At 44.7% G+C, this 23585-nt stretch overlaps 1 protein-coding gene and 1 long non-coding RNA gene across 3 annotated transcripts in view; one reads left to right on the plus strand and one right to left on the minus strand.

Moving 5' to 3' along the window:
• Positions 1–23585, plus strand: part of LOC148687432 (uncharacterized) — a 75989-nt gene that overhangs the window by 43526 nt on the left and 8878 nt on the right. Inside the window, exon 3 of one of the 2 annotated variants that reach the window (XR_015947830.1) lies at positions 21282–21333. The exons of the other annotated variant lie outside the window; for it this stretch is intronic. This is a non-coding gene — a long non-coding RNA (uncharacterized LOC148687432). Of the gene's footprint in view, positions 1–21281; positions 21334–23585 lie in introns of those variants that run through there. 2 annotated transcript variants of the gene reach the window in all.
• LOC148687434 (C-type lectin domain family 10 member A-like) lies at positions 1684–18813 on the minus strand. Its single transcript, XM_088660797.1, has 6 exons — positions 18702–18813; positions 17756–17866; positions 15720–15818; positions 14947–15033; positions 3024–3175; positions 1684–1806 (listed from the first exon to the last, which is right to left on the minus strand). Exons 1-6 carry the CDS (start codon positions 18811–18813, stop codon positions 1684–1686), a joined length of 684 nt encoding a protein of 227 aa, XP_088516923.1.

A 23585-nucleotide genomic window follows, 5' to 3' on the forward strand; every position in this document is an offset into this window, starting at 1 on the left:
GGACGAGATGGCTGGACAGTGTTCTCGAAGCTACGAACATGAGTTTGACCAAACTGCGGGAGGCAGTGGAAGAAAGGAGTGCCTGGCGTGCTCTGGTCCATGGGGTCATGAAGAGTCGGACACGACTAAACAACAACAACAACAATTCTTTGGAAATCTGCATTAAATTTCCTGTATCTTTCACTATCTCCCTCGCATTTTGCTTGCCTTCTCTCCCCCGCTATTTGTAAGGCCTCGTTGGACAACCACTTTGCTTTCTTGCATTTCCTTTTCATTGGGATGGTTTTTGTTGCTGCCTCCTGTATAATGTTACAAGCATTATATCCATGGTTGTTCAGGCACTCTGTCTACCAAATCTAAATCCTTAATCCTCTTCCTCACTTCCACTGTGTATTCCTAAGGGATTTGATTTAGATTGTATCTTACTGACCCAGTGGTTTTTATTACTTTCTTCAGTTTAAGCTGGAATTTTGCTATAAGAAGCTGATGATCTGAGCCACTGTCAGCTCCAGGTCTGGTTTCGGCTGACTGTATAGAGCTTCTCCATCTTTGGCTGCAGAGAATACAGTGGTGCCTCGCTTAACGAATGCCCTGCTTAACGAAATTTCCGCTTAACGAAAGGATTTTTCGACCGGAGGTTGCCTCGCTAGACGAATTCGTTTTATGAAAAATTCGTCTAGCGGATCACGGTTTCCCATAGGAATGCATTGAAATTCAATTAATGCGTTCCTATGGGCAAAAAATAAAATAAAAAAAACTTCAATGCATTCCTATGGGATTCGCTAGATGAATTTTTCGTTATAAGACAAGACCTGTGGAACGAATTAAATTCGTCTAGCGAGGCACCACTGTATAATCAATCCGATTTCGATGCTGCCCATCTGGTGATGTCCATGTGTAGAATCGTCTCTTGTGTTGTTGGAAAAGAGTATTTGTGATGACCAGCTTGTTCTCTTGACAGAACTCTATTAGCCTTTGCCTTGCTTCATTTTGAACTCCAAGGCCAAACTTGCCAGTTGTTCCTTTTATCTCTTGACTTTAGCATTCCAATCCCATATAATGATAAGAGTATCCTTCTTTGGTGTCATTTCTAGAAGGTGTTGTAAGTCTTCATAGATTTGGTCAATTTCAGTTTCTTCAGCACCGGTAGTTGGTGCATCAACTTGGATTACTGTGATGTTAAAAGGAAGAGAAACGTGCATCCGAAAATACATTTGGAGAGGGAAATAATTATGTCAGCAGAATCTGCAACTTTTTGGAGCACACGCCATTAAGAAATATTGTGTCAGCATAGGGTCTACAAGTGAACACTCACAGCTGGCCCAGAATTGGGGAATGCAGAGGGAGAGCAGAGTGAACAGTTTAGAGAGATATCAGGAAACAGCTCTCCCGAAGCTTTTAATAATCCACTCGGCGTGAAGCAGAGACGGAGGACTGGATTACAAGAAAGGGGGAGGCTGACGTCACTTAATAGAAGGAAGAAGGTGTGGTTCCCACAGAGGGATAAAGGGAGGCGGAACAACGCTGAACACTCAGATGAGTCATCAGACTAGTCATAAGTCAGTGAGAGCCGTGGCTTGAGACTGTAGCTTGTTGTATTTTGTTACTGTAAATTAAACTTCTCTTCAACGTTGAAACGTGTGGGCGTCTTGAGGTCGAGACTTAACATATTGCTTCAAAAACTTACTTCTCCTTTCCACTTTCAATCTTCAAACCTGACAGCCATTTCCATCCCCCCTCCTTGTCGCGAAAGAGTCCAGTCCAAAACACATTATGTTGCTTTTTTACTTGCTTGTCTATAAATATCTACGGTAGGGGTGGAGAGAAAGAAAAACCAGAAAATCTTCAGTAGGAATAAGGAGCATCCCAAAACATTGCTATACAATTTCCCTTCCTTGGGGAGACTATAGCCCTTTTCAAACACTGAACAGATATAAAACAAAAACATTTCAAAAGGAGCAGGTGTCACTACTGAAGACCCAATCCATTTTTTTTTGGGGGGGGGAAGCAGTAATCAAAAGTATACATATTATTCCATGCATGGTTGCATCAAGCACCAAGAACCAAGAATAATTGTGTGCTGAGGATATGCTATTCTCCCCCTGATCCAAATGGTGATAATGATGATGACGATGGGTGATGATTATGGAATCAAGGAAATATCCCAAAGAGGAAATATTGCAAAGAAGGGTAACTTCACCTGCCCTCACAAAGGCTGGCTACATATGTGTTCCAGTCATGACACAGAGTTTAAATTTCCAGATACTATAAATGGCTTTGCCATAGAACAGTTGGTCTTGGAACCATCTAGGGCAGTGGTCCTCAACCTTGGGCCTCCAGATGATTTTGGCCTACAACTCCCATGATCCCTAGCTAGCAGGACCAGTAGTCAGGGATCATGGGAATTGTAGTCTCAAAACATCTGGAGGCCCAAGGTTGAGGACCACTGATCTAGGGGGACAGTGACCTGTGTGGCAAATGCTCCAATTTCTGTATCTATGCTTGTTTGTTGGTTACAGAGACACTGGAATCAGTCTGGTTGTGGTATGCTTGATGGGATGACGATGGGGTCTCACCCATGTCTGTGCCCTGTAGCACCCCTGTAGCCCCTCTACCTGGGCTATGGGGCTGGGAGAGGGATATACCTTGCAAGCTCCTCTAGAGTCATTTCCATGATACCCTCATACCAGAGGGTTAGGGTGGTGAGGGAAGCCTTTTTTCCTAATCATTCAGTACATCTCAAAGAGCAGAGGAAGAATCTACAGGAAATCCAAGGGATAGATTCCTCCTCCTCCTTCAAGTTCTCCTTCCTGACTGCCAGCTTCAGGCTATTAGAGTTCAGAGGCTCTAAGAAACCTTAGGTAGCCCCAGATGGTAGCAGCTGCTCCCTGCCCCACCCACCCCTTGGCTTGACTGACAGAGTTGCTGTCTTGGCTGCCTAAAGGTGGATAGGAACTTCTTAATAGGAGCCCTTTGACTCAAGGAGATCCCCTATCTTTTCTATACTTGCCTTTGATGCTCACCTGTTCTTCCTCTGTTTCAATAGAAATGAGCTTGGCGCCTTCCCTCTCACACGCTTTTTGGGAATCGATCCATGAACGTAGCTCAGTAGAAAACCAATAGTATGCATGTTCATCATAAATCCAACCATCCTTCTCGTTTTTATAAATGATGTCTTTGAGTCAAGCCAGATATGGAGGAAGAAGAGAAAAAGAAAACAAGATAGGGAATTTAAGGGGAACCACCTTGTATGTCTGTGCATTTCAATTATTTTTGTTAAGTTCATTTCTGCGGCCACATGATAACATATATCCATCTAGGAAGCTCAGAAAGATTAAAACAAGAACAACATTAACTCTTCAACCCCTTCACGATGCTGCAGGAAATACCTGGGGGGCATAGCTGGAAAAGGGAGTGCAGTCAAGAATCTTTTATTTGAGAGATGCTTAGTGCAGAATCAGTGCAGAATTAGGGCAGACATGGAGGTTGGAGAGGGGGAGTAGCTGTGGTTTATCAAAATTCTCTTTCTCCAGGCTCTTTGTTCAGTTGGGGAGGGGGAGGGAGGGGAATCTAGAGTGTGTGTTCCTGGCATTGGGCAACTGGGACAGATGAGGATTCTGCTGGTTTACCACCCAGTTTGCTGCCCAGCAGTCTCCCTGTCTGAGCTGACAGGATGAATCCAGTGGGCCTCCAAATGGCTCTAAGGATTTTCCAGCTGGTCTGACTGGTGCTCCTGCTGAGCTTTGACCAAGCTCTGGCACAACCGCCTACTACTACTACTACTACTACTACTACTACTACTACTACTACTACTTCCTTCTTTGGCGATCACTAGTAGCCGAGTAAGATACTACTAATACTTTATTTATATGTTTTTCCCCCCCTATCCACTCTGGGAGACTTTCAACAAATTAAAACACAATTGTACAAAAACCATTAAAAACTTCTCTGAACAAGGCTACCTTCAGATATCTTCTGAAAGTCAGAAAGTTTTCCCCCCCCATAACATCTGGTGGGAGGGAATGCCACAGTATAGGCGCAGCTACCCAGAATGTCCTCTGCCTTGGCTTGGGCCATTGACACAATTGGCCCTGAGCGCCCTCTCCCACTTCATGCATCCTGTTTGGTCCCCTGGTATACCGCAGAGGTGAGGGCGAAAGAAGAAGTGGGGAGATGGTTTGAACGTGTGTGGAGGATAAATCTGGTTGAATGCAATGGACTACTGGTGAGGGCTCATCCTCGAGCCGACCAAGTGGCAGTGAAGGATACAAAGAAGCCTTGCTTTGCTTCCTCCATTGTGCTATCCAGCAGAGCTTTCCTGGGTAGCGCAGGGCCTGCTACAGTCTGCCCCAAAGGAGGTGGTAGAACTGAAAGCAGCTTTCTGTGACTTGTTTGCAAAGCATTTGGAGGATAAAATTGCTTGCACCTTGACCCTATTACAGCAGATGAATTTCAAAGGGTGTCCAGAGCAGAGTCTGTTTCCGTTGCGTTGGGTGTGTTTCAATGAGAAAGGTTCAAGAATGCAGACAAGGTGCTTGGATCGGTCAGGAAAACCACTTGCGCCCTGGGCTCTTCCCCTTGTGGCTGAAACAAACTAGCAGGGAGGGGACAGCTTTATAAAAGTCATTATCTTCTTGATTCCTGAGTCTCCTGGTCAGTTTTGCCATTTCAGCATAGTTTGCCATTCTTCTTTGCTCGGAAAGGTTTTTTTAAAAAAAAATAATTCATTCTTATTAACTTTACCACTTCAACAATCCAATCCAATCACATTAAATATTCCAAATTATGGAGTTTTCTTGGCAGGGATACTAGAGAAGTTTACCAGTTCCTGCTCCAGGTGGCTCACGTTTAGTCAAAACTCTCCACTATGACCTGTCCATCATGGGTGGCCCTGCACGGCATAGCTCATAGCTTCTCTGAGTTATTCAAGCCCCTTTGCCACGACTATCATTGATCCCAAGCCGGGCTTAAGATTGCCTGAAGAAATAACAGCAACCTCAGATATGCTAATGAAACAACCTTGATGGCAGAAAGTGAGGAGGAATAAAAGAACCTTTTAATGAGGGTGAAAGAGGAGAGCGCAAAATATGGTCTGAAGCTCAACATCAAAAAAAAAAAAAGATCATGGCCACTGGTCCCACCACCTCCTGGCAAATAGAAGGGGAAGAAATGGAGGCAGTGAAAGATTTTACTTTCTTGGGTTCCATGATCACTGTAGTTGGTGACAGTGGTCACAAAATTAAATGACGCCTGCTTCTTGGGAGAAAAGCAATGACAAACCTAGACAGCATCTTAAAAAGCAGAGACATCACCTTGCCGACAAAGGTCCGTATAGTTAAAGCTATGGTTTTCCCAGTAGTGATGTATGGAAGTGAGAGCTGGACCATAAAGAAGGCTGATTGCCGAAGAATTTATGTTTTTGAATTCTGGTGCTGGAGGAGACTCTTGAGAGTCCCATGGACTGCAAGAAGATCAAACCTATCAATTCTGAATGAAATCAGCCCTGAGTGCTCACTGGAAGGACAGGTCGTGAAGCTGAGGCTCCAATACTTTGGCCACCTCATTAGAAGAGAAGACCCCCTGGAAAAGACCCTGATGTTGGGAAAGATTGAGGGCACTAGGAGAAGGGGACGACAGAGGACAAGATGGTTGGACAGTGTTCTTGAAGCCACCAACATTCATATGGAAGAGGGTAATGGTAAAGGTAGAGGGACCCCTGACCATCAGGTCCAGTCGTGACCGACTCTGGGGTTGCACGCTCATCTCGCATTATTGGCCGAGGGAGCCGGCATATAGCTTCCAGGTCATGTGGCCAGCATGACAAAGCTGCTTCTGGCGAACCAGAGCAGCACATGGAAACGCCGTTTACCTTCCTGCTGTAGCAGTTCCTATTTATCTACTTGCATTTTGACGTGCTTTCGAACTGCTAGGTTGGCAGGAGCTGGGACCAAGCAACAGGAGCTCACCCCGTCACAGGGATTCGAACCGCCGACCTTCTGATCAGCAAGCCCTAGGCTCAGTGGTTTAACCTGGGTCGTGGGAAGAGGGTAGAAGGTTGTTTTCTGCTGCTCCAGAGAAGCGGACACGGAACAATGGATTCAAGCTACAAGAAAGAAGATTCCACCTAAACATTAGGAAAGACTCCCTGACAGTAAGAGCTGTTCGACAGTGGAATTTGCTGCCAAGGTGTGTGGTGGAGTCTCCTTCTTTGGAGGTCTTTAAGCGGAGGCTTGACAACCATCTGTCAGGAATGCTTTGATGGTCTTTCCTGCTTGGCAGGGGGTTGGACTGGTCTCTTCCAACTCTATGATTCTATGATTCTAACGCGAGTCTGACCAAACTGCGGGAGGCAGTGGAAGACAGGAGTGCCTGGCGTCCTCTGGTCCATGGGGTCACGAAGATTCGGACACAACTAAACAACTCAACAACAACAATTCCAAATTATACATATGCATCAAAATAATCCAAATATTCTGCCAAATTGTAAAAAAATTTTTTTGAAAATCATACTTCCCATGCTTCAAGTTTGGAAGGCTATGATCATCATTGTAATTCTACTGCATTTCATAATCATTCCCGATGGTTCCTCTTTATCTTTCTGTTGTTATCCTTCATTCTTTTGCACCCTCTGAGTTGTCCCCACAAGCGAGTTAAAACAAACAATGATCTGTTTCTGTTTCGATTTTATGTCTATGAATCCCTTCCATAAGTTCACAGTTTCTCCTCCCACGCTGGTGTTTCTGCTGAGTCAATCCAAGAGACTTTTCACTGCTGGCAGCTGCCATCTTCACATAGTAGCAATAAAATCAAGTCTAAGTGTCTGCTCAGTAATTTTCCAAAACCGGTTGCATCAAACATTAGCCTTCCCAGGGGAGCTTTACCAAATCAAACTGGAAATACAGATATAATGACATATTAAAGGCTCACTATTTATAATTTTGCAGCCAGGTCTTGCCTTCCAATATGGCGGATTTCCAAATGGTAACTGCGACACTACTCCAACAAAGATTCCAGGAAACTGTCCAAGGTTTTTTTTTATGAAGACTTCAGCGGCTAATGAGATCCTGCTTCTGTCAGATGTCAACAAATTGGAGAATCTTTTATCCTCTTCCAAGCAAATCAAAGATCAAAAACCTAAATTATATAATATTTTCATTTCCACACAGTTTATAATTTTAAAGCCATATTATATCAATGAATACCAAACTTTCCAGTCTCGCTTTTATAAATATTGCAAACGGTTCTTCTGGGGTTTTTTACCGAGTGATATAATGAAGCAAAATACAATAATAAAAGAGGCTCCCCCCCTTTTCCGTTCCGTTCCAACATACCAACTTGATGTTAGTCCATCTTCGATTCAGTCTTTTTTGGCACCTCAGTGGCTGGGTTGTTTAGCAGAGTAATTCCTCCCTCCTCTCTTGAAGCATGTCCAAATCTTAAATCCAATTTTTCATCTTAAGAAATGGAACTTGATTCGCTCGCAGAGACAGCGTCCAGGAGAGTCAGACTCTCTCGGGGGCCTTCCATCCGGTGCCCCCCAGCCCCTCCTCCCTTCCGAATTTGGGGCTGGGTTGTTGTGCACCTGGATGAGACTGCGTCTTCCCATACCCCCTGGGAAGATTTTGGGAGGCTGATTACTCCCATCTCAGCCTCTAATTACCCCATGAGAGCCGGAGCGGTGGAATTTTCAGCCATCTTCCATGGCACCTCAAGTGGAAGTCCCGCTCGGAACTGTTGCTTCATTCCATCTTTGGGCTTTTAGCATCCTTGCAGCAGTTGTTGCGTAGATAAACAGTTTTTCTGGTCTTTTGGGATATCGGAACCTGTGCTTCCTAACAGAAATGCTTCTGGTTTTCTGGCAAGCGGACTTCCGGTCCGTCGCGCCGACAAGAGGACGCAGCTTCTGCAAGCTCCGCAGTCCCTGGCATCGCGGAGGGGGGGAATTCCGCAGGGCGAGCAGATTCCCCGCAAGAACCCCAGGAAGAGTGTCCCGGGGGCGTAGGTCCAGCGGGCTCCAAACCGGCTATTCCTCCATTGCCCAGGGACGCAGTAGAGTCCCTGAGAGCCAGTGGAGTGGAGTTGTGGGAGCCATTTTGGACAAAAACATTGCCTCCGAGAAAGCGAAGCCTCGAGTCCTCTGTCTGTCAGCGGCGGGTTCTTCCAAAGAAAACCTAAGATTGGACTAAAAAAGTAAGTAATTCCTATTGGACTCTAAGAAAAAAATTCAGAATTTTTTTGGGGGAATAAATAGGAAGAGATTCAAAAAAACCGGAAGTCGATCTCTTCCTAATGGACAATCAGGAAGCGTAATTAATATCCCAAAGCCGAAAGGGATTAATTGATTGTAGAACCCGAGAGAAAGAAAGACTTTGCTAACCCTTTCCAGCCCTCGGAGCCGGCACCCCTTGAGGTTCAGCAAGAATAAGGGGGAAAGTGCTTTGACAGCTGTCAAAAGCTGTCAAAGCTGTCAAAAGAACAGAAAAATTCATAAACCTGCTGTTAAACGACACAATTTGTTACAAGAAGAAGTCAAAGTTGAGATAATTGGAATTATAATTGGATGCATGAGAAAGTGAAAGTCAATGAGAAGAAACAGTCAAAATGGAGGCGACCGTGAGGTATGGAAATTTCCAGGGCCTTTTGTCTCCTAATCTCCTGTCTGCTTGTGGTTAAGAAAAAATGAATACAACATATTCACCAGCCTTCCAGGAGGCGGTGTTGGACTATTTGCAAATTCTGAAAGACATCAACAAGAGACTGCAACATTCCAGCATACCATGTTCAGAGACTGTGGCTCAAGATCAGGATTTAGAGGATAATTCTGAATGCGAGATCAAGTCAAACAAAAAAGATACAGAGAACAATGCGGAAACTGATGTGGAATATAAAAAACATGTTCTGGATGATGCACAACAAGGATTGGAAAAGAGAGAAGATGTGGTTTTTGAGCAACAAAGTGAAATGAAGATGCAAGAACATGAGGAACCTGGAGGGACTGAAATTTGGAGATGTGCGATGGAGGGGTGGGAAATGCAGAAGGGGGGGGACAGAGGTATGGAGGTGCAAATGGGAAAGATGTGGTGTGGGGTGAGAGCCTTAGTTAAGAGGAATTTATGTTGGTTGAATAACGGTTTATGAAATTTTGGCTTGTTAAAGGAAATGTTGATCCAATTGGGGGAAAGTCACCGGGGGGGGGAGGAGAGCGTTTAAAAGTATAATGTTAAGATGTCGATTAGAGAAATGATTGTTTATAAAAATCGAGTTTTCTGGAGGGAGGAAGAGGAATGGCTGAGGGGAAAAATTTTAGATTTGTATTAAACAAATTTGTGTTAGATTGGTGTCTGGGCAGAGAGCTGCCTTTCTTCCTCTCTTTGCTCAGAGACACCTGGTGGCAGGGGGTGCTTTGAGGGGGGGAGGAGGAGGTGGAGGGAAACCCAGACATAAAAATGGACATCCTTTGGAAGGCCGCACCCCACGGGTTCCTCTTGTGGCAGGAGGGGACTCGTGGGGAGGCGGCACGAAGAAGGAGGAGAATAAAGTGAGTATTTTTAGGAAAAGATTCTGAATTAAGTATAGAAAACCCGCTATAAATCAAAATAAGAAATTAAGAAGTCCAGAAAGAAGAGCTTCGAGGAAGTCACAAAATACAATGTTAAGAAAATAAGAATGGAAAAAATATGTGTTTGTTTGTATGTGTATGTTGAAGGATTAGCTGGGGAAAATCTGAACCTCAGTACTCCTCCATCCCGGTCCTCCTGGTGGCAGGGGGGGGGTAGGGGGAGGAGGAGGGGGGAGGACAAACTCAGCTTTAAAATGGACCGCCTTTGACTCTCAACGCCGACGGGTCTCACTGGTGGCAGAAGTGGACTTGTGGGGGGAGGGAGGGCAGAAGGACGGAATATATATTGTGTGTTTTGTTTTGTTTTGTTTATACTAAAATCAATAAAAATTATTTTTTTAAAAAAGAAATGCTTCTGGTTTTCTAACAAATGTAAGTTTAAACACACACACACCCAATTCATTATATATCAGTTGCCAGAAAGACTTTGTTATCTTGCATGACCACCACATATAATAAAAGGTACACTCTTTTTCTTTACATTTTAGAGCTTGTTCTATCGATTTTGGATAACTTAGTAGGAGGTAAAGGTAATGGTAAAGGTACCCCTGACCATTAAGTCCAGTCGCGAACGACTCTGGGGTTGCGGCACTCATCTCACTCTATAGGCTGAGGGAGCCGCCTTTTGTCCACAGACAGCTTCCAGGTCATGTGGCCAGCATGACTAAGCCGCTTCTGGTGAACCAGAGCAGTTATATACCACCAATACATCATTTTCATATTATTTTCTTTCAGCGTACAACATGCTGTGATTTTCAAATCTGTTCTCCATAGCCTCTCCCAATCTGCCATTTGTATGTCATGTCCTAAGTCCCTTGCCCAGTTTATCATAACCGAATTAACCTGTTCATCCTTTCTATGCCATTCGAGGAGCAGGTTATACATTTTGTACAGTTTTAGTATTTTCTAAAAGTTCTTTTTGGATCTTGATATCTCGTGACTTATACCTTGCTTTTTGTCTATCTTTTTGTCTATTACCAGTGTAATCCAGCATCCTGGATCCAGCAGAAACAGGATGCTTCATAGTAGAATTTCAGATCTGGCAGGGCGAAACCTCCTTTCTCTCTTGCATAGGGTATAAAATATAAAATTTATATTTTATCCTTAGTTTCTTCCCCTGCCACATAAACCTGGAAATGTCTTTTTGCCATTGCTCGAAGTATCCGACACTGCCTATTTCTGGGGCTGATTGAAATAAGAATAACATTCTTGGTAGTACATTCATTTTTTCAATGATATTCTTCCCCAAAATGATAAGTTCATTCTTCCCCATATGTCTAAGTCTTTCTTTTATTTCTTTCCATACTTTCTCATGATTGACTTTATATAAATATTCTTAGCTGTTAACAAAACTTCTAGATATTTTCTTTTTTTATGTATAACTGAATCTGTTTTCTGTTGTAAATCTTTTTTTCTTCTTCCGTCATATTTTTAACCAAAAGCTTAGTCTTATTTAAATTTAATTTAAAACCTATGACCTGACCAAAGTCCTGTATCTTTTCTAAAACTTTTGGTAGAGTATCTTTAAAGATACTTCCTGGGCAAGGTTCTTGAGTGGGTGGTCGTGGATCAGATCCAGGTGCTATTGGAGGAAACTGATTTTCTATATCCATTTCAATCAGGGTTTAGGCTTGGTTTTGTCATAATGTCCTTAAAGCCAATCATATTTCCCAGGGTCAGAGAGAAAGAGGGGAAATGGCATTATACAACTCTCACAAAATGTGTGTTTTGGTGCTTAACATCCTTCACTTGTTTTTATGTACAAGTGACGCAATCTACATTCGTTCCCCTTCTCTGCTTTCACATCTAAAGTTTTATAAACTATTTTATAATCACTTTACCTATTATGTATTCAATGCTCTGTATTTGCCTGAATTCGAATATGAACTAAGCATTCTGACCCCGTGTTCAGATTCGATACATGTTACCCAATCACGCCACTCCTTTCTTCCACACAAGGCTGCAATCGTGGAGGACCTGCACTGGCTATTGGACAAGAAATCTCCTTGGATCTGGGTCCATGCTCAGAATGCTGCTTCCAATGCTGTCAAACACCTGCACTCCTCTGAAAGCTTCCTTACCCATTTTGATGAGACCAAGCCCATTGTGCTTGCCTGTGATGCCTCTCAATGTGGAATTGGCGCAGTCCTTAGCCACCAGTTGCCAGATGGGTGAGAGACCCCCATTGCATTCCACTCCAGGACTTTGTCATCTACAGAATGCAATTATGCCCAGATTGAAAAGGAGGCCCTTGCTATTGTGGCAGAAGTGAAGAAGTTCTATGACTACATCTATGGCCACCACTTCATGACACATGAGTGACCACATGTCTCTGCTGGGCCTTTTGCTGTTGTTCGGAAGACACCCCAGGTCCTGTTCCCGAGGATGCTAAGGTGGTCCATCTTTCTCAATGTATATCAATACGTGTTGTACAATGTTCCTGCCAAGAGCCTGGGCCACACAGATGCCCTAAGCTACCTGCCATTACCAGACATAGACGCTTATCCGTCCGCAGCCCACAGTTTGATGCTGCTGGAGACTCTGCCCCAGCCACCGCTCCATGCCACAGATGTTGCCACACACTTGGTGAAGCATCGCACCATCTCCCGTGTCCTCAACTGGATGTGGAAGGGGTGGCCGGAGAGTTGCCTTGATGCAGAATTCTCCCCATTTGTCTCCCGGTAACATAAGCTGTCAATCCACAAGGGATTCCTTCTGTGGGGGAACTGCATAACGATCCCTGCTAAGCAGTGGACCAGAGTTCTGGAGGCTCCCCATGTGAGTCACCCAGGCATTGTCCATATGAAAGTTCTGGCCAGTAGCTACATCTGGTGGCCAGGCAGTGATGCAGCAGTGGAAGAGTGGGCCCAGCACTGCCAGACCAGACAAGAGTCCTGACCAGCCATGCCTCAGGCCCCAATACAAAGGTAGGAGATGACAGGCACACCATGGTCAAGACTCCACATTAATTTTGCTGGTTCGGGCCAAGGCCAGACATTCTTGATCATTATGGACTCCTTGTCAAAGTGGCTTGAGGTGTTGCCAGTCTCAGCAATGACCTCCAGGATCGTCATCTGGGCCAGCTGCGGGTCTTTCTTCACCATACACGGCCTGCCAGACACCATCATGTCTGATCATGGAGTACAGTTCATGTCAGTTGAGTTCCAAAAGTTCATGCCCGACAACCTAATCCAGCATGTCAGAGCAGCACCGTTTCAACCATCAACGAATTGACGGGCTTAGAGAATGGTGAGGACCACCAAGGAATCCCTCACCCGGATTGCCCATGGGGACTGGAACCAAGTGCCTAGTGGATTTCCTGCAGCAGCAGCACATCAAACCCTGCATTGCCACAGGTTGAAGCCCAGCAGAGCTACTCATGAACCAAAAGCTGGAATTACTCCTGAATTGGCTGAACCCCAATCTTGCATCTGATTGACCTCTTGGCCGGGAGGCTCCGGCGGCACCCAAATCCTTCACCCCTGAGGACCCTGTCTACATCAAGGACTATGGGGATAGCCCTGCCTTGCTCTCCATTGCTGTTACCAGGGCACTGGGCCAGTCTCCTACAAGGCTGCCACAACAAATGTTCAGTTGGTCCACTGCCAGCATGTGGACCAAACCCGGCGCCACTACATGGCTGATGCCCCAGCTCCAGCCACTGCTACCACACCAGAACACAGGGACAAGGCGAATGATCAGCTTGGTTCACAGAGTGATGCACCTGGGGAGAACCCTGTGGCCCAGGGTAGGGCTGAGGAATGGGGCCCCAACACTGCACCACCAGACAGCGCAGAGTCAATGACACCAGTGACACCCACGACACCAGCTGCAGCTCCATCAGCATCCCCAAGGACCCAAGGCAAGGAACTTCAGCACTCCCAGAGGGTGAGGCACTGCCCTCTCCACTTTGATGGCTATGTGTGTTGACATGGATGCAGTTTCAAGCCTAAGAGGGAGGGATGTTATCTATTCAATGGTCTTTCGTTGCTTGAGCTTGGGTCTGCACTAAGGATTCTGAGCCCCTAGGTTCTGATTTGTTACATGGTATCCAATCACAGGACATTTCAGGATTTGGGCTATTGCCATTGGCCCTTAAACTCTTAAGATATGTGTGAGGGACAGGAACTATAGACTGCCCCCTCCCATTGTGACAACGAGTTCCTCTCCAAGCACCAGCGGGAGTGGGGAGGGAGATGAATCCAGCGGAGAAACAGGAAGCAGAGGGCAGGGGTCTGACAGGGTCACAGAGCCCCTGGGCCGACCAGGAGAGGAAGGAAGGGAAAGGGAAAGAGGGAGGTCGGAAAGCACGGCTAGGAGACCCATCCCTCCAGTTCCGGAGTTGCGCGTGAAGAAGAGGGGGAGGAGATTGGGGATTCCCAGACTACTTTGTTGGAGGAAAACGCGGGAATCCCCATTCCGGGGTACTGACCCAGACTGAGAACATGTACATTGTACAGCTGCTGCACTGTAAATAGTCTGTACTTAATAAAAGCATGAAAAGGCAACGTGCCGGAGTCGTTACTCTAGAGTAGCCACCAGCGTTCCTGTGACAATATGGTTCTCAGCTTGGGAGTTTAGGCAAACAAGCACAATGAGAGTGGGAGTGGCCTAGGCCTTCAGAAATGTCTGTAAGCATTTGCTTTGCCCATGTTGTCAAGTTCTGTTAGCTCAATAGAGGTCCTTGCTTCGTGGGAACCCACCTAAAATGCAATACCTATTTAGGAAGTGTTTCCAGTGAAGGAGAACCCACCTTAGAGACCTGTGCAGATAAATGGAGGACCCTATTGTGACCTAGCTTTGGCGGTCTGGGTACTTGCTGTGGCACCAGATCAGGCCCGTTGGTAGAGAGTGGGTTGCTATTGTCCACGGGTATTCTAACCCACATGCCAATGAGCCAGTTCACTATGTGAGTGGGCTTGAGGGCTTATTTTTGATCATGGGCTTGTGAAACAGGAGTGAGATTCTGCTTTTGCACCAATCACCCAGCAGTCTCTCTGACCAAGTTGGCAGAAGTTGCCCCGGGAGTGCTATTCAAGAATCTCTCTCTCATGGGTGAATATAATAAAGGACAGGTCTCTTAGCTGACCTGTTTTGATTGTCCCTGCTATAGCAAAGAATGACAAAGTCTTTTCTTTCCTCACCATAGAAGCTAAATCTAAATTCAGCAGATCAGGAAAGCTAAATTGAATATCTCTGTTTCCCTAGGGTGGCCGGATGCAAAGGAGGGCAGCACTCTGCTCTGGCTTCAGAGTGCATTCAGCTGGTGCAGACTCAGGACAGGTTCCCACTGCAGGGCAATTCTTCAGCATCATAGGGTATCTTACCAATTGCCTTTTGCAGTTGGTTATTTCTGTTGGTACGAATCTGTAGTTCCCGTGTTAAGTTTTCAGCTGCAGCGAGTATTTGGAAGTCTAAAAGATTTGAAACAGTTTAAGGCAGGAATATCTGAAATAACAACCTGCAAACATTAAGAAACCATTTCCAAACATTTTGGAACACTCAAGCCTAAAACAAGAAGCAGAGTTCCAGGATGGGGTTCTTATAGATATGAGGGCAGATTTGATTCTCTGTGGCTGAGATCAACAATGAAAAGCCGCAGAAGAATCCTGCGGCTGGATCAGACCAAAGACCCATGCCATCCACTATCCTATTCTCATATTAAAAGTGGCTCACTCATCTTTTATGTTCCCCTTCTATGTCCTCCTTTTCTGCTGGGAATCACAGGGTCACAAAACAATTCTCGCCTCGAGTCCCACAGAAAAGCCAAATATACAAACAATACTTTGCATATTTAATTATGCTTTGTGAGATCTAAGAAAATAGAGGCACCCAAACTCTTTTTCTGATGAATACTGAGTTGCATTCCACATAGAGCTAAGCAGAACGTTATGTCACTGCAAGGATTTCGCCTTGTGCAATACAATCTTCAGTCCTGCTGAGCAATGAAAAAGTGATAAACTCTGCTGGGTGATGAGTTTCATTGAATATATGTATTGCTCACTCAATATGAATCCCAAATTGAACTACAGGAATTGAAGTCTGTTTAAATTAAATTTTTGTTCTAGCAAAAATGAGGATTTGTATATAAAATGCTTACCATCCTTGTCCTTATACTTTGAATCAGTCCCAACAACAGTGCTTCGAATCATTTTCATTGCCATTTGAAAGTCTTCTCTTTTTTTCATTTCCTTTTGATCTAAGAAGGAGGTAGATAGAAAAAAAAATGAAGAAATTGTGTTGTAGCACACTAGTCTGATGACCTGGGGGAGGGGATACTTGGTTTCAAACTGCTTTTAATATTGAATTTTAAATGCTGACTTGTAACATGCCCCAAGACCTTAGGGAGAAGGGTGAATTAAGAAATCAAATCAACAAAAACATGACTATGAATATTCTCTGCTCTCAGGCCTTATATTTGCCTTGACTTTGGCTGCTCTGGTGGTCCGAAGTCCTGTTTCCATTTGGCCTGTTGCTTCTGTCATCAGGTGGTTGGCTTTCCTTAGAGAGCTGTAAATTTTTGGGTGTCTAGATACACCTGTCCTCTTTGTCCTACAAATTTGCTTTTGCCAAGCTGCCTCATGCTTAAAATATGCAAATTATTGGATCATTTGGTTCCCTTCCCCCGAGCTTTGCTTACTTTGGAGTGTCCTTTAAAAATGTATTAGCTCGGCAAATACCGTATTTTTCGTTCCACAAGACGCACTTTTTTCCTCCTAAAAAGTAGGAGGAGATGTCTGTGCGTCTTATGGAGCGAATGCGTGGTCCCTGGAGCCGAATTGCCCTGGGGCGAAAGGCAGATTGTGATGATATATATATATATATATATATATATATATATATATATATATACACACACACACACACACACACACACACACACACACACACACACACACACACATATATATAGCTAAAAGCAAACAAGAGGGAATGAGCTGAAAGGAACCCGCTCAGCAGCTGATTGCAAGAGATCGGGGGAGGGAGATAAGAGAGCTAGCTCCCTGCTGGCCCCTCCCTTGCCCAGGCCTCAGTTGTTGTCTGCAGAGGGAGACATGTGACTGGCTGATTAGATTATCTCTCTGGAAACTGTAGGAATTGGTCCCTTTCCTATCCTATAGAAGAAGCTGCAGAACTGTGAGTTGAACCCCATAAAAACAGGATTTTTTCCCTTTGCAAGGAAACTCACCAACTTGGAGCTGATCCTCAAAAATGGAGCTTTCCCCCTTTGCAAAAGAGATGCACAACTCTGAGCTGAACACCCCCCCCAAAAAGCGGGCCTTTTCCCATTTGCTAAAAAGCTGCACAACTTTGAGCTGATCCTCAAAGAAATGGAGCTTCCCCCCTTTGCAAAAGAAGCTTCTTCAAATATTTAAAGGGGGGGGGCAAAGGCACCTAGGCCTCTAGGAGTTGGCTGCTATGCCTAGGACAATTAAAGAAAGCAAAATATTTTTTCCCCTTGTTTCCCTCATCTAAAAACTAGGTGCATCCGATGGTCAAGTGCATCCTATGGAGCGGAAAATACGGAAGGTCATGTGTTCATTTATCCAGTGCTATTTTTCTAGAAAAAAAGAGGTGCTGGAACTCAGCATGAATGCCTCTCTTGTTCTCTTAGATTGGCAACAGAGCCCACCTGAGAGGGGCTGGATCTGAGTCCTGATGAATTTCGGCTGAAAAAAGCCCTGCATATATCTCAATAGTTCGGTAGGCTGTGGACCCACCCACTTTGGCCATGGCCTTATCCTTTGCAGCCTGTTTCCCCCAAGCACTTTCTTTCCTTCAGGGGACTGGAGCCCTAGCAGAGGGCAGGGTGGCGAGGATCAGGAATGGGGGCTCTCCCACAGCAAATGGGGATTAGTTTGGAAAGGAGGAGAGAATTGCAAGCTGGGAAAGGGAATTGCCCAGGGAGTCCCAAGGACTTGTGTTAGCCTGCGCTTCTGTTCCAAGTGCTGAAACTCACTTATTCAGGGAGAACAAAACAGTGCCATTGCTCTCAATGGGTGACAACTGTAACTCATCCTCGGAAATGAAAGGGGTAAATGGAAGGTGGATCCTGCCATCTCTTTTTGGAAATGCTATTGGCATTTAAGCAAAGCCTGTGACATTAGTTGCAAAGTATACTAATTATGTACTTACACAGAAGGAAAAGCAGTAGTGTCATGACAACAAGGATGAAAATCTCAAGTACGATAAATCTTTCACCCGTTGGAGATGTTAAGAAGGCAACCACGTTCTGAAAAGCAGATGCTTGAAGAAAGAAAATTCTGATTTAGCCATCAGTAGCCAACAGTGTTCTTGAAGCTACCAACATGAGTTTGACCAAACTGTGGGAGGCAGTGGAAGACAGGAGTGCCTGGGGTGCTCTGGTCCGTGGGGTCACGAAGAGTCGGACACGACTAAACGACTAAACAGCAACAAGCCAACATGCCATTGCCACTCCAGGAAAAGGGGTTTCCCTATGCTGTGGCAGCCATCAGCCAGAGACAGTCAACTGTTCAAGGGCTGGTAATCTGGGTGGGTAAGCAGGTGGAGGAAGCAAGGGGGGATACCTTGCTGCTTGAGGAAACCTTTCTGACCAACGTCTGGATCAGGATACAGTAGCCTTTGATACTAAAGGACTTTCTGCCCACTAGGCAAATGAGAAGATGCTCCCTTCAAACACATAATTCCACATACAGAAGCTGGGCTGGACTGGCCATTGGCTGATTTCGATGCTGCTGATGGGGCAGCAGACTAAGTGAGAAGGTGGAGTGCAGCTTGTGTGGTCTACACATCCCTACCCACCCCAGCACCTGCTACCTGAGGCAACTGCCTCATTCTGCCTAATGGTAGAGCCATTCCTGGCTGCACACAGTAAAGGAACACCACAGCCAGCAGCAAAGAGTGGGCTGAATCCTGGCGTTTCTATGGGACTTAGTGGACCTCTGGCACCCAAAGAGCTGTGTGGGCTTTTCTCTGCACTCCTTCCTGGCACAACATGACTGGTTCCACTTCCTGCCTGTCTCTCCATCAACTCCCCTTTCCCATGCATTCCTCTATTTTATGAGAAACCTCATCCCAGATAACTGTGCTGTATACAGACCATCAGTTTCATCTGCTGCTTCTGGTGGTGAATCCGGTACTTCTTTATTTATGGACTCTGCACGCTTTGCATCTGTTGGTATCTCTATCTTCTCTGTGAAACAAAAAGCCATTATAACATGGGGGATAAGAGTATGAACACATTGGCTGGAGTATAAATCTCTCATCAAGCATGAGAGTTCACAATGTTCACTTTTGTTGTCCTGCACTTAATCTCCCTATTACAAGAACATAATTTCTAAAATAGATGCATATCTACAAATGTCAAGGATTTTGACTTCCGCTTGAGGTGCCACAGAAGATGGCTGAACATTCCATTGCTCTGACTATCAAGGGCTAATGAGAGGCTGTTATACAATAATCTATTAAACATTAAAAGCTTCCCTAAACAGGGCTGCCTTCAGATGTCTTCTAAAAATCTGGTAGTTGTTTTTCTCTTTGACATCTGATGGGAGGCCATTCCACAGGGCAGGCGCCACTACCGAGAAGGCCCTCTGCCTGGTTCCCTGCAACTTGGCTTCTTGCAACGAGGGAACCGCCAGAAGGCCCTTGGTGCTGGACCTCAGTTGCTCAGTTTCTGTTAATTGGTTCTCATGGGAAACTTACAGATTCTTGCTTCATACAATTAACTCGAGGCAGTGTCAATTTACTCTTGGCAGAAAGCCAAGGTCTGCCTGGCCTGGAAACTACTCTCTGATTGGTTAATGACCAGCACTGAACTCTGTTATCTAGGAATGCTAGCACAGTTGTTTCTTGGGTGTTAGGAGTACAAGTGCTGCATATGGTTGGAGAGAGAGAGACAGAGAGGATTTATTTTGCTTTGCTTTGTATGCAGAAACTCTGCTGGATTTTCTTTTCTTTTAATAAATCCTGTAAATAGTTATTCTGCGTCTAGCCGACTAGTCATTTCCACCTCAACTAGCTTCTGCGCTGTGCAGGAAAACTCTGCTACGTTTGGGCTAAAGCCACTAGAGCTATACCTGACACTTCAAAATTCTAATATCAGTGTCTGGGCAGAACGATGGGGGTAGAGACGCTCCTTCAGATATACTGGACCGAGGCCATTTAGGGCTTTAAAGGTCAGCACCAACACTTTGAATTGTGCTTGGAAACGTACTGGGAGCCAATGTAGATCTTTCAAGACTGGTGTTATGTGGTCTCGGCAGCCGCTCCCAGTCACCAGTCTAGCTGCCGCATTCTGGATTAGTTGTAGTTTCCGGGGTCACCTTTAAAGGTAGCCCCATGTAGAGCGCATTGCAGTAGTCCAAGTGGGAGATAACAAGAGCATGCACCACTCTGGCGAGACAGTCTGCAGGCAGGGAGGGTTTCAGCCTGCGTACCAGATGGAGCTGGTAGACAGCTGCCCTGGACACAAAATTGACCTGTGCCTCCATGGACAGCTGTGAGTTCAGAATGACCCCCAGGCTGCGCACCTGGTCCTTCAGGGGCATAGTTACCCCATTCAGGACCAGGGAGTCCTCCACACCTGCCCGCCTCCTGTCCCCCACAAACAGTACTTTTGTCTTGTCAGGACAGGGCGCAGCTGGGAGTTTACTCTCTTTTCCAGCTTCCAGCTGCTCTGGTGTCCGTCCCCCCGCCCTTTCAGGTTTTCTTTCCTTGACCTTCCTATGGACTTTGATTGGTCACTGTTGAGGGGCCTGGTAGGATTTTTTCCACTTTGCAGATTGGCACCAGCCACTTGGTTTTCGCCTACCTTGTAGCAGATTGTCACAACTTTTTAGGGTATTGGCAGGAATTGGAATATTTCTGTAGATGGAAAGGGGGAGGTAGAGCCATCACCTGCCCCGCATATTGAAGGGTATTCTGTTAAAGGATTATGGGAGGGGGGTTGGCTCTGTCTGAAGCCTAGGGAGGTTAGGGCCTAAGGCACGCCCCAAGTGCTGACCCCCGGGGAGCTCCTAGTTGATGTTCATCAACAGGACTCCCCCTATAAGTGGTTGACCCTTCCCGGACTCCCAGCAGACGGGCTGGAGTCAGATATAGTCGGTTAAATCCAATGCCTAAGTCAATACCGCTCATCACCTGTAATCAATAAAGTTGTGGCCCATTAACCTTAAATAATTGTGTCATGTGTCATTATTCTACGTAAGGGGTAGAATAACTTGCCACGCAATATAAAGTTAAAGCATTTGCGGACGATGTAATTATGAGTACACAAAATCCAGAAGAAAGTATACAAGAAGCCTTAAAGAAAATGGAGGAGTATCAGGTTGCAAGTTAAATAAAGAAAAATCTAAATTATTAATGAAAATATTGGGGTAAAGGAACAGGATGAATTGGAAAGGGTAACAGGCCTTAAAATCACCATGAAAACTAAGTATTTGGGGATCTGGAATACAAATAAAAACACCAATTTGTATGAGGATAATTATGTGAAGAAGTGGAAGTTAATCAAAGGATATTTAAATAAATGAAATAAATTGTCTCTATGGGGTAGTATATCCTTGATAAAAATGTCAATTCTCCCCAAAACACCCTCCCCCCCCAGATGGTCCCAGTAATTATTGGGACAAAATATTTTAGAGGTTGGCAAAGGGATCTTTATAATTTTATTTGGCAGGGTAAGAAGCCAAGAGTAAGGTTGACAGACTTCCGGTCTGCCGCCATTGCTGACTGGCGAGAGAATCCCGAGCTCCAGGATTCCCTAGCATTACAAGGGAGGTCGGAGCCGTGAGAGTGACGTGGACCCCCCAAAAGAGCCCCAGATCGAACATTCTAAGGACGTGGCGACTCAGCTGCACCGTTTTTGGTCTCCTTCGCTCCCCGGTAGCCCTAATAAGGGCGCTGAGAGCAAACGGAGTGGAGACGGGATGCTTGAGTTAAACTGCTACCCCCACAACGCGAAACTCCGTGCCAGCAGCCTGGAGTGGTGGATTCTTCTAAATTAGCTGGATTTGAGAACATTGGACACCGTAAGTAAAGAAAAAGACTTTGAAATATTTTTAATTGGATACGGGAGGAGACTTAAAGAGGAAGTCGGTCTCCCCCATTGAGTGAATCGAGACGCAGTTAATTTGCCCGAAGCCGGAAAGACTGATGGGAAGCATTCAATTATCAAAAATTGGAGCTAAAACCTTCCCCCTAAGGCAGGGTAAAGGGGAGAAGGATTGAACCTAGCAAAACCCCTGTAAAGATCTTTATTCTGGGCTGGGGAAAGTCCCCCTGAAAGCTGGAGTCGGGTCCCTGGAGGGATCAGCAAGCCGCCATTATGACATCATAATAGAAAGGAATTTGCTTGCCTCTTTGAGGCTGAAAACTGTCAACAGTGAAGAGAGCACAAAACATAAGGCTGTGTACATGAAGTTGGACAGTGCCCTTTTCATAAATGGACACATTTGATGTTCATCAACAGGACTCCCCCTGGACACACGCTGATCTTCCTTTGCCTTCTTCCCTTGCTACAGCTGGTTCCCCTTTCGTTAGACAAATGCCCCTTTCGCTAGGTTTTGTGATTGGAGGTTTTTATGGCCACGCTTCGCAAGATGAAGTGGCAGCCATAGAAAACCTTGTCGTCTTGCGAGGCAACCTCTGATTGCAAAACCTATTCGTTAAGCGAAAAATTCATCTTACAGGGCATTCGTCTAGCGAGGCACCACTGTAATGGTGACAAATGTGACAGAGCAACATAAAAAAACCCTACAAAGAGTAACAGAACTGACTATTGAGAAGAAAGTTAAATATTTAGGAGTATGGATAACAGCTAAGAATATAAATATTTTTAAGGATAATTACCGTGTTTCTCCAAAAAAAAGACACCGTCTTATATTTATTTTTCCTAAAAAAACCCCACTATGTCTTATTTTCAGGTGATGTCTTATTTTTTTCCTCCTGCTGCCGCGGCCTGCATTGCTGCTGTGCCTATTACTATGTCTTATTTTCGGGGTACGGCTTATATTCCTTGAATGCTTAAAAATCCTGCTACGGTTTATTTTATGGCTATGTCTTATTTTTGGAGAAACAGGGTATGTAAGAGTCTGAAGAGAAATAAAGAAAAACTTAGATGTGGAGGGAAGCATGATCTTATCGCTATAGGGAAGGATATCAGGAATCAAAATGAATGTATTGTCAAGAATGTTATTTTTATTTCAATCAACATGCCTGATCAGCAATGAAGGACATTTCAAAGAGTGGCAAAAATATTCTTGGCTTCTTCCCCTGCCAGATAAATCTAGTTATGATTTAACTGGCAGGGGAAGAAGCCAAGAATAAAATATAAATTGCTAATAGATTCTAAAGACAGAGGTGGATTCTCCCTACCAGCTTTAAGACTATACTCTGAGGCATCCTGTCTATGCTGGGTAAGGGAATGAATATTATTAAAAATCACAGATGTTTTAGACCTTGAAGGTTCGGACAGTAGATATGTTTGGCATGCATATCTTTGGTATGAGAAGGTTCAAGTACATAGAGCTTTCTGAAATCATGTTGTAAGAAAATCGGTTTATGAGGTATGGGGGAAATATAAAAATCTACTAGAACAAAAAACACCATGGTTGCTCTCCCCACTTGAAGTGATACCCTTAAAAAAAATTGAATATGAGAAATGACTGGGGAACGTATAAAGAGCTGTTAATGGAAGCAAAATTCCAATTCAAGATGTTTGAGGACATAAAAGAATTACTAACTGAATGATTTCAACATCATAAACTAAATTATATATTTAAGATGGGCAAAAAATGGCTTTTCTGATGAAAGCTCTAAATTTGAAAAAGAGCTGTTGGAGAACAAAACAAATTTACTTGAAAGAACGTAGAAATTAATACTAGAATGGTATACAAAAGATGAGCAGGTTAAGTCAGCAATAATACACTGGGTGAAAATTTTTGGGTATAATATACAATTTGCAGCATGGGAGAATTTAGGG

This window comes from Zootoca vivipara, chromosome Z1 (genome assembly GCF_965207765.1).
Source record: "Zootoca vivipara chromosome Z1, rZooViv2.hap1.1, whole genome shotgun sequence".
NCBI lineage: Eukaryota > Metazoa > Chordata > Lepidosauria > Squamata > Lacertidae > Zootoca > Zootoca vivipara.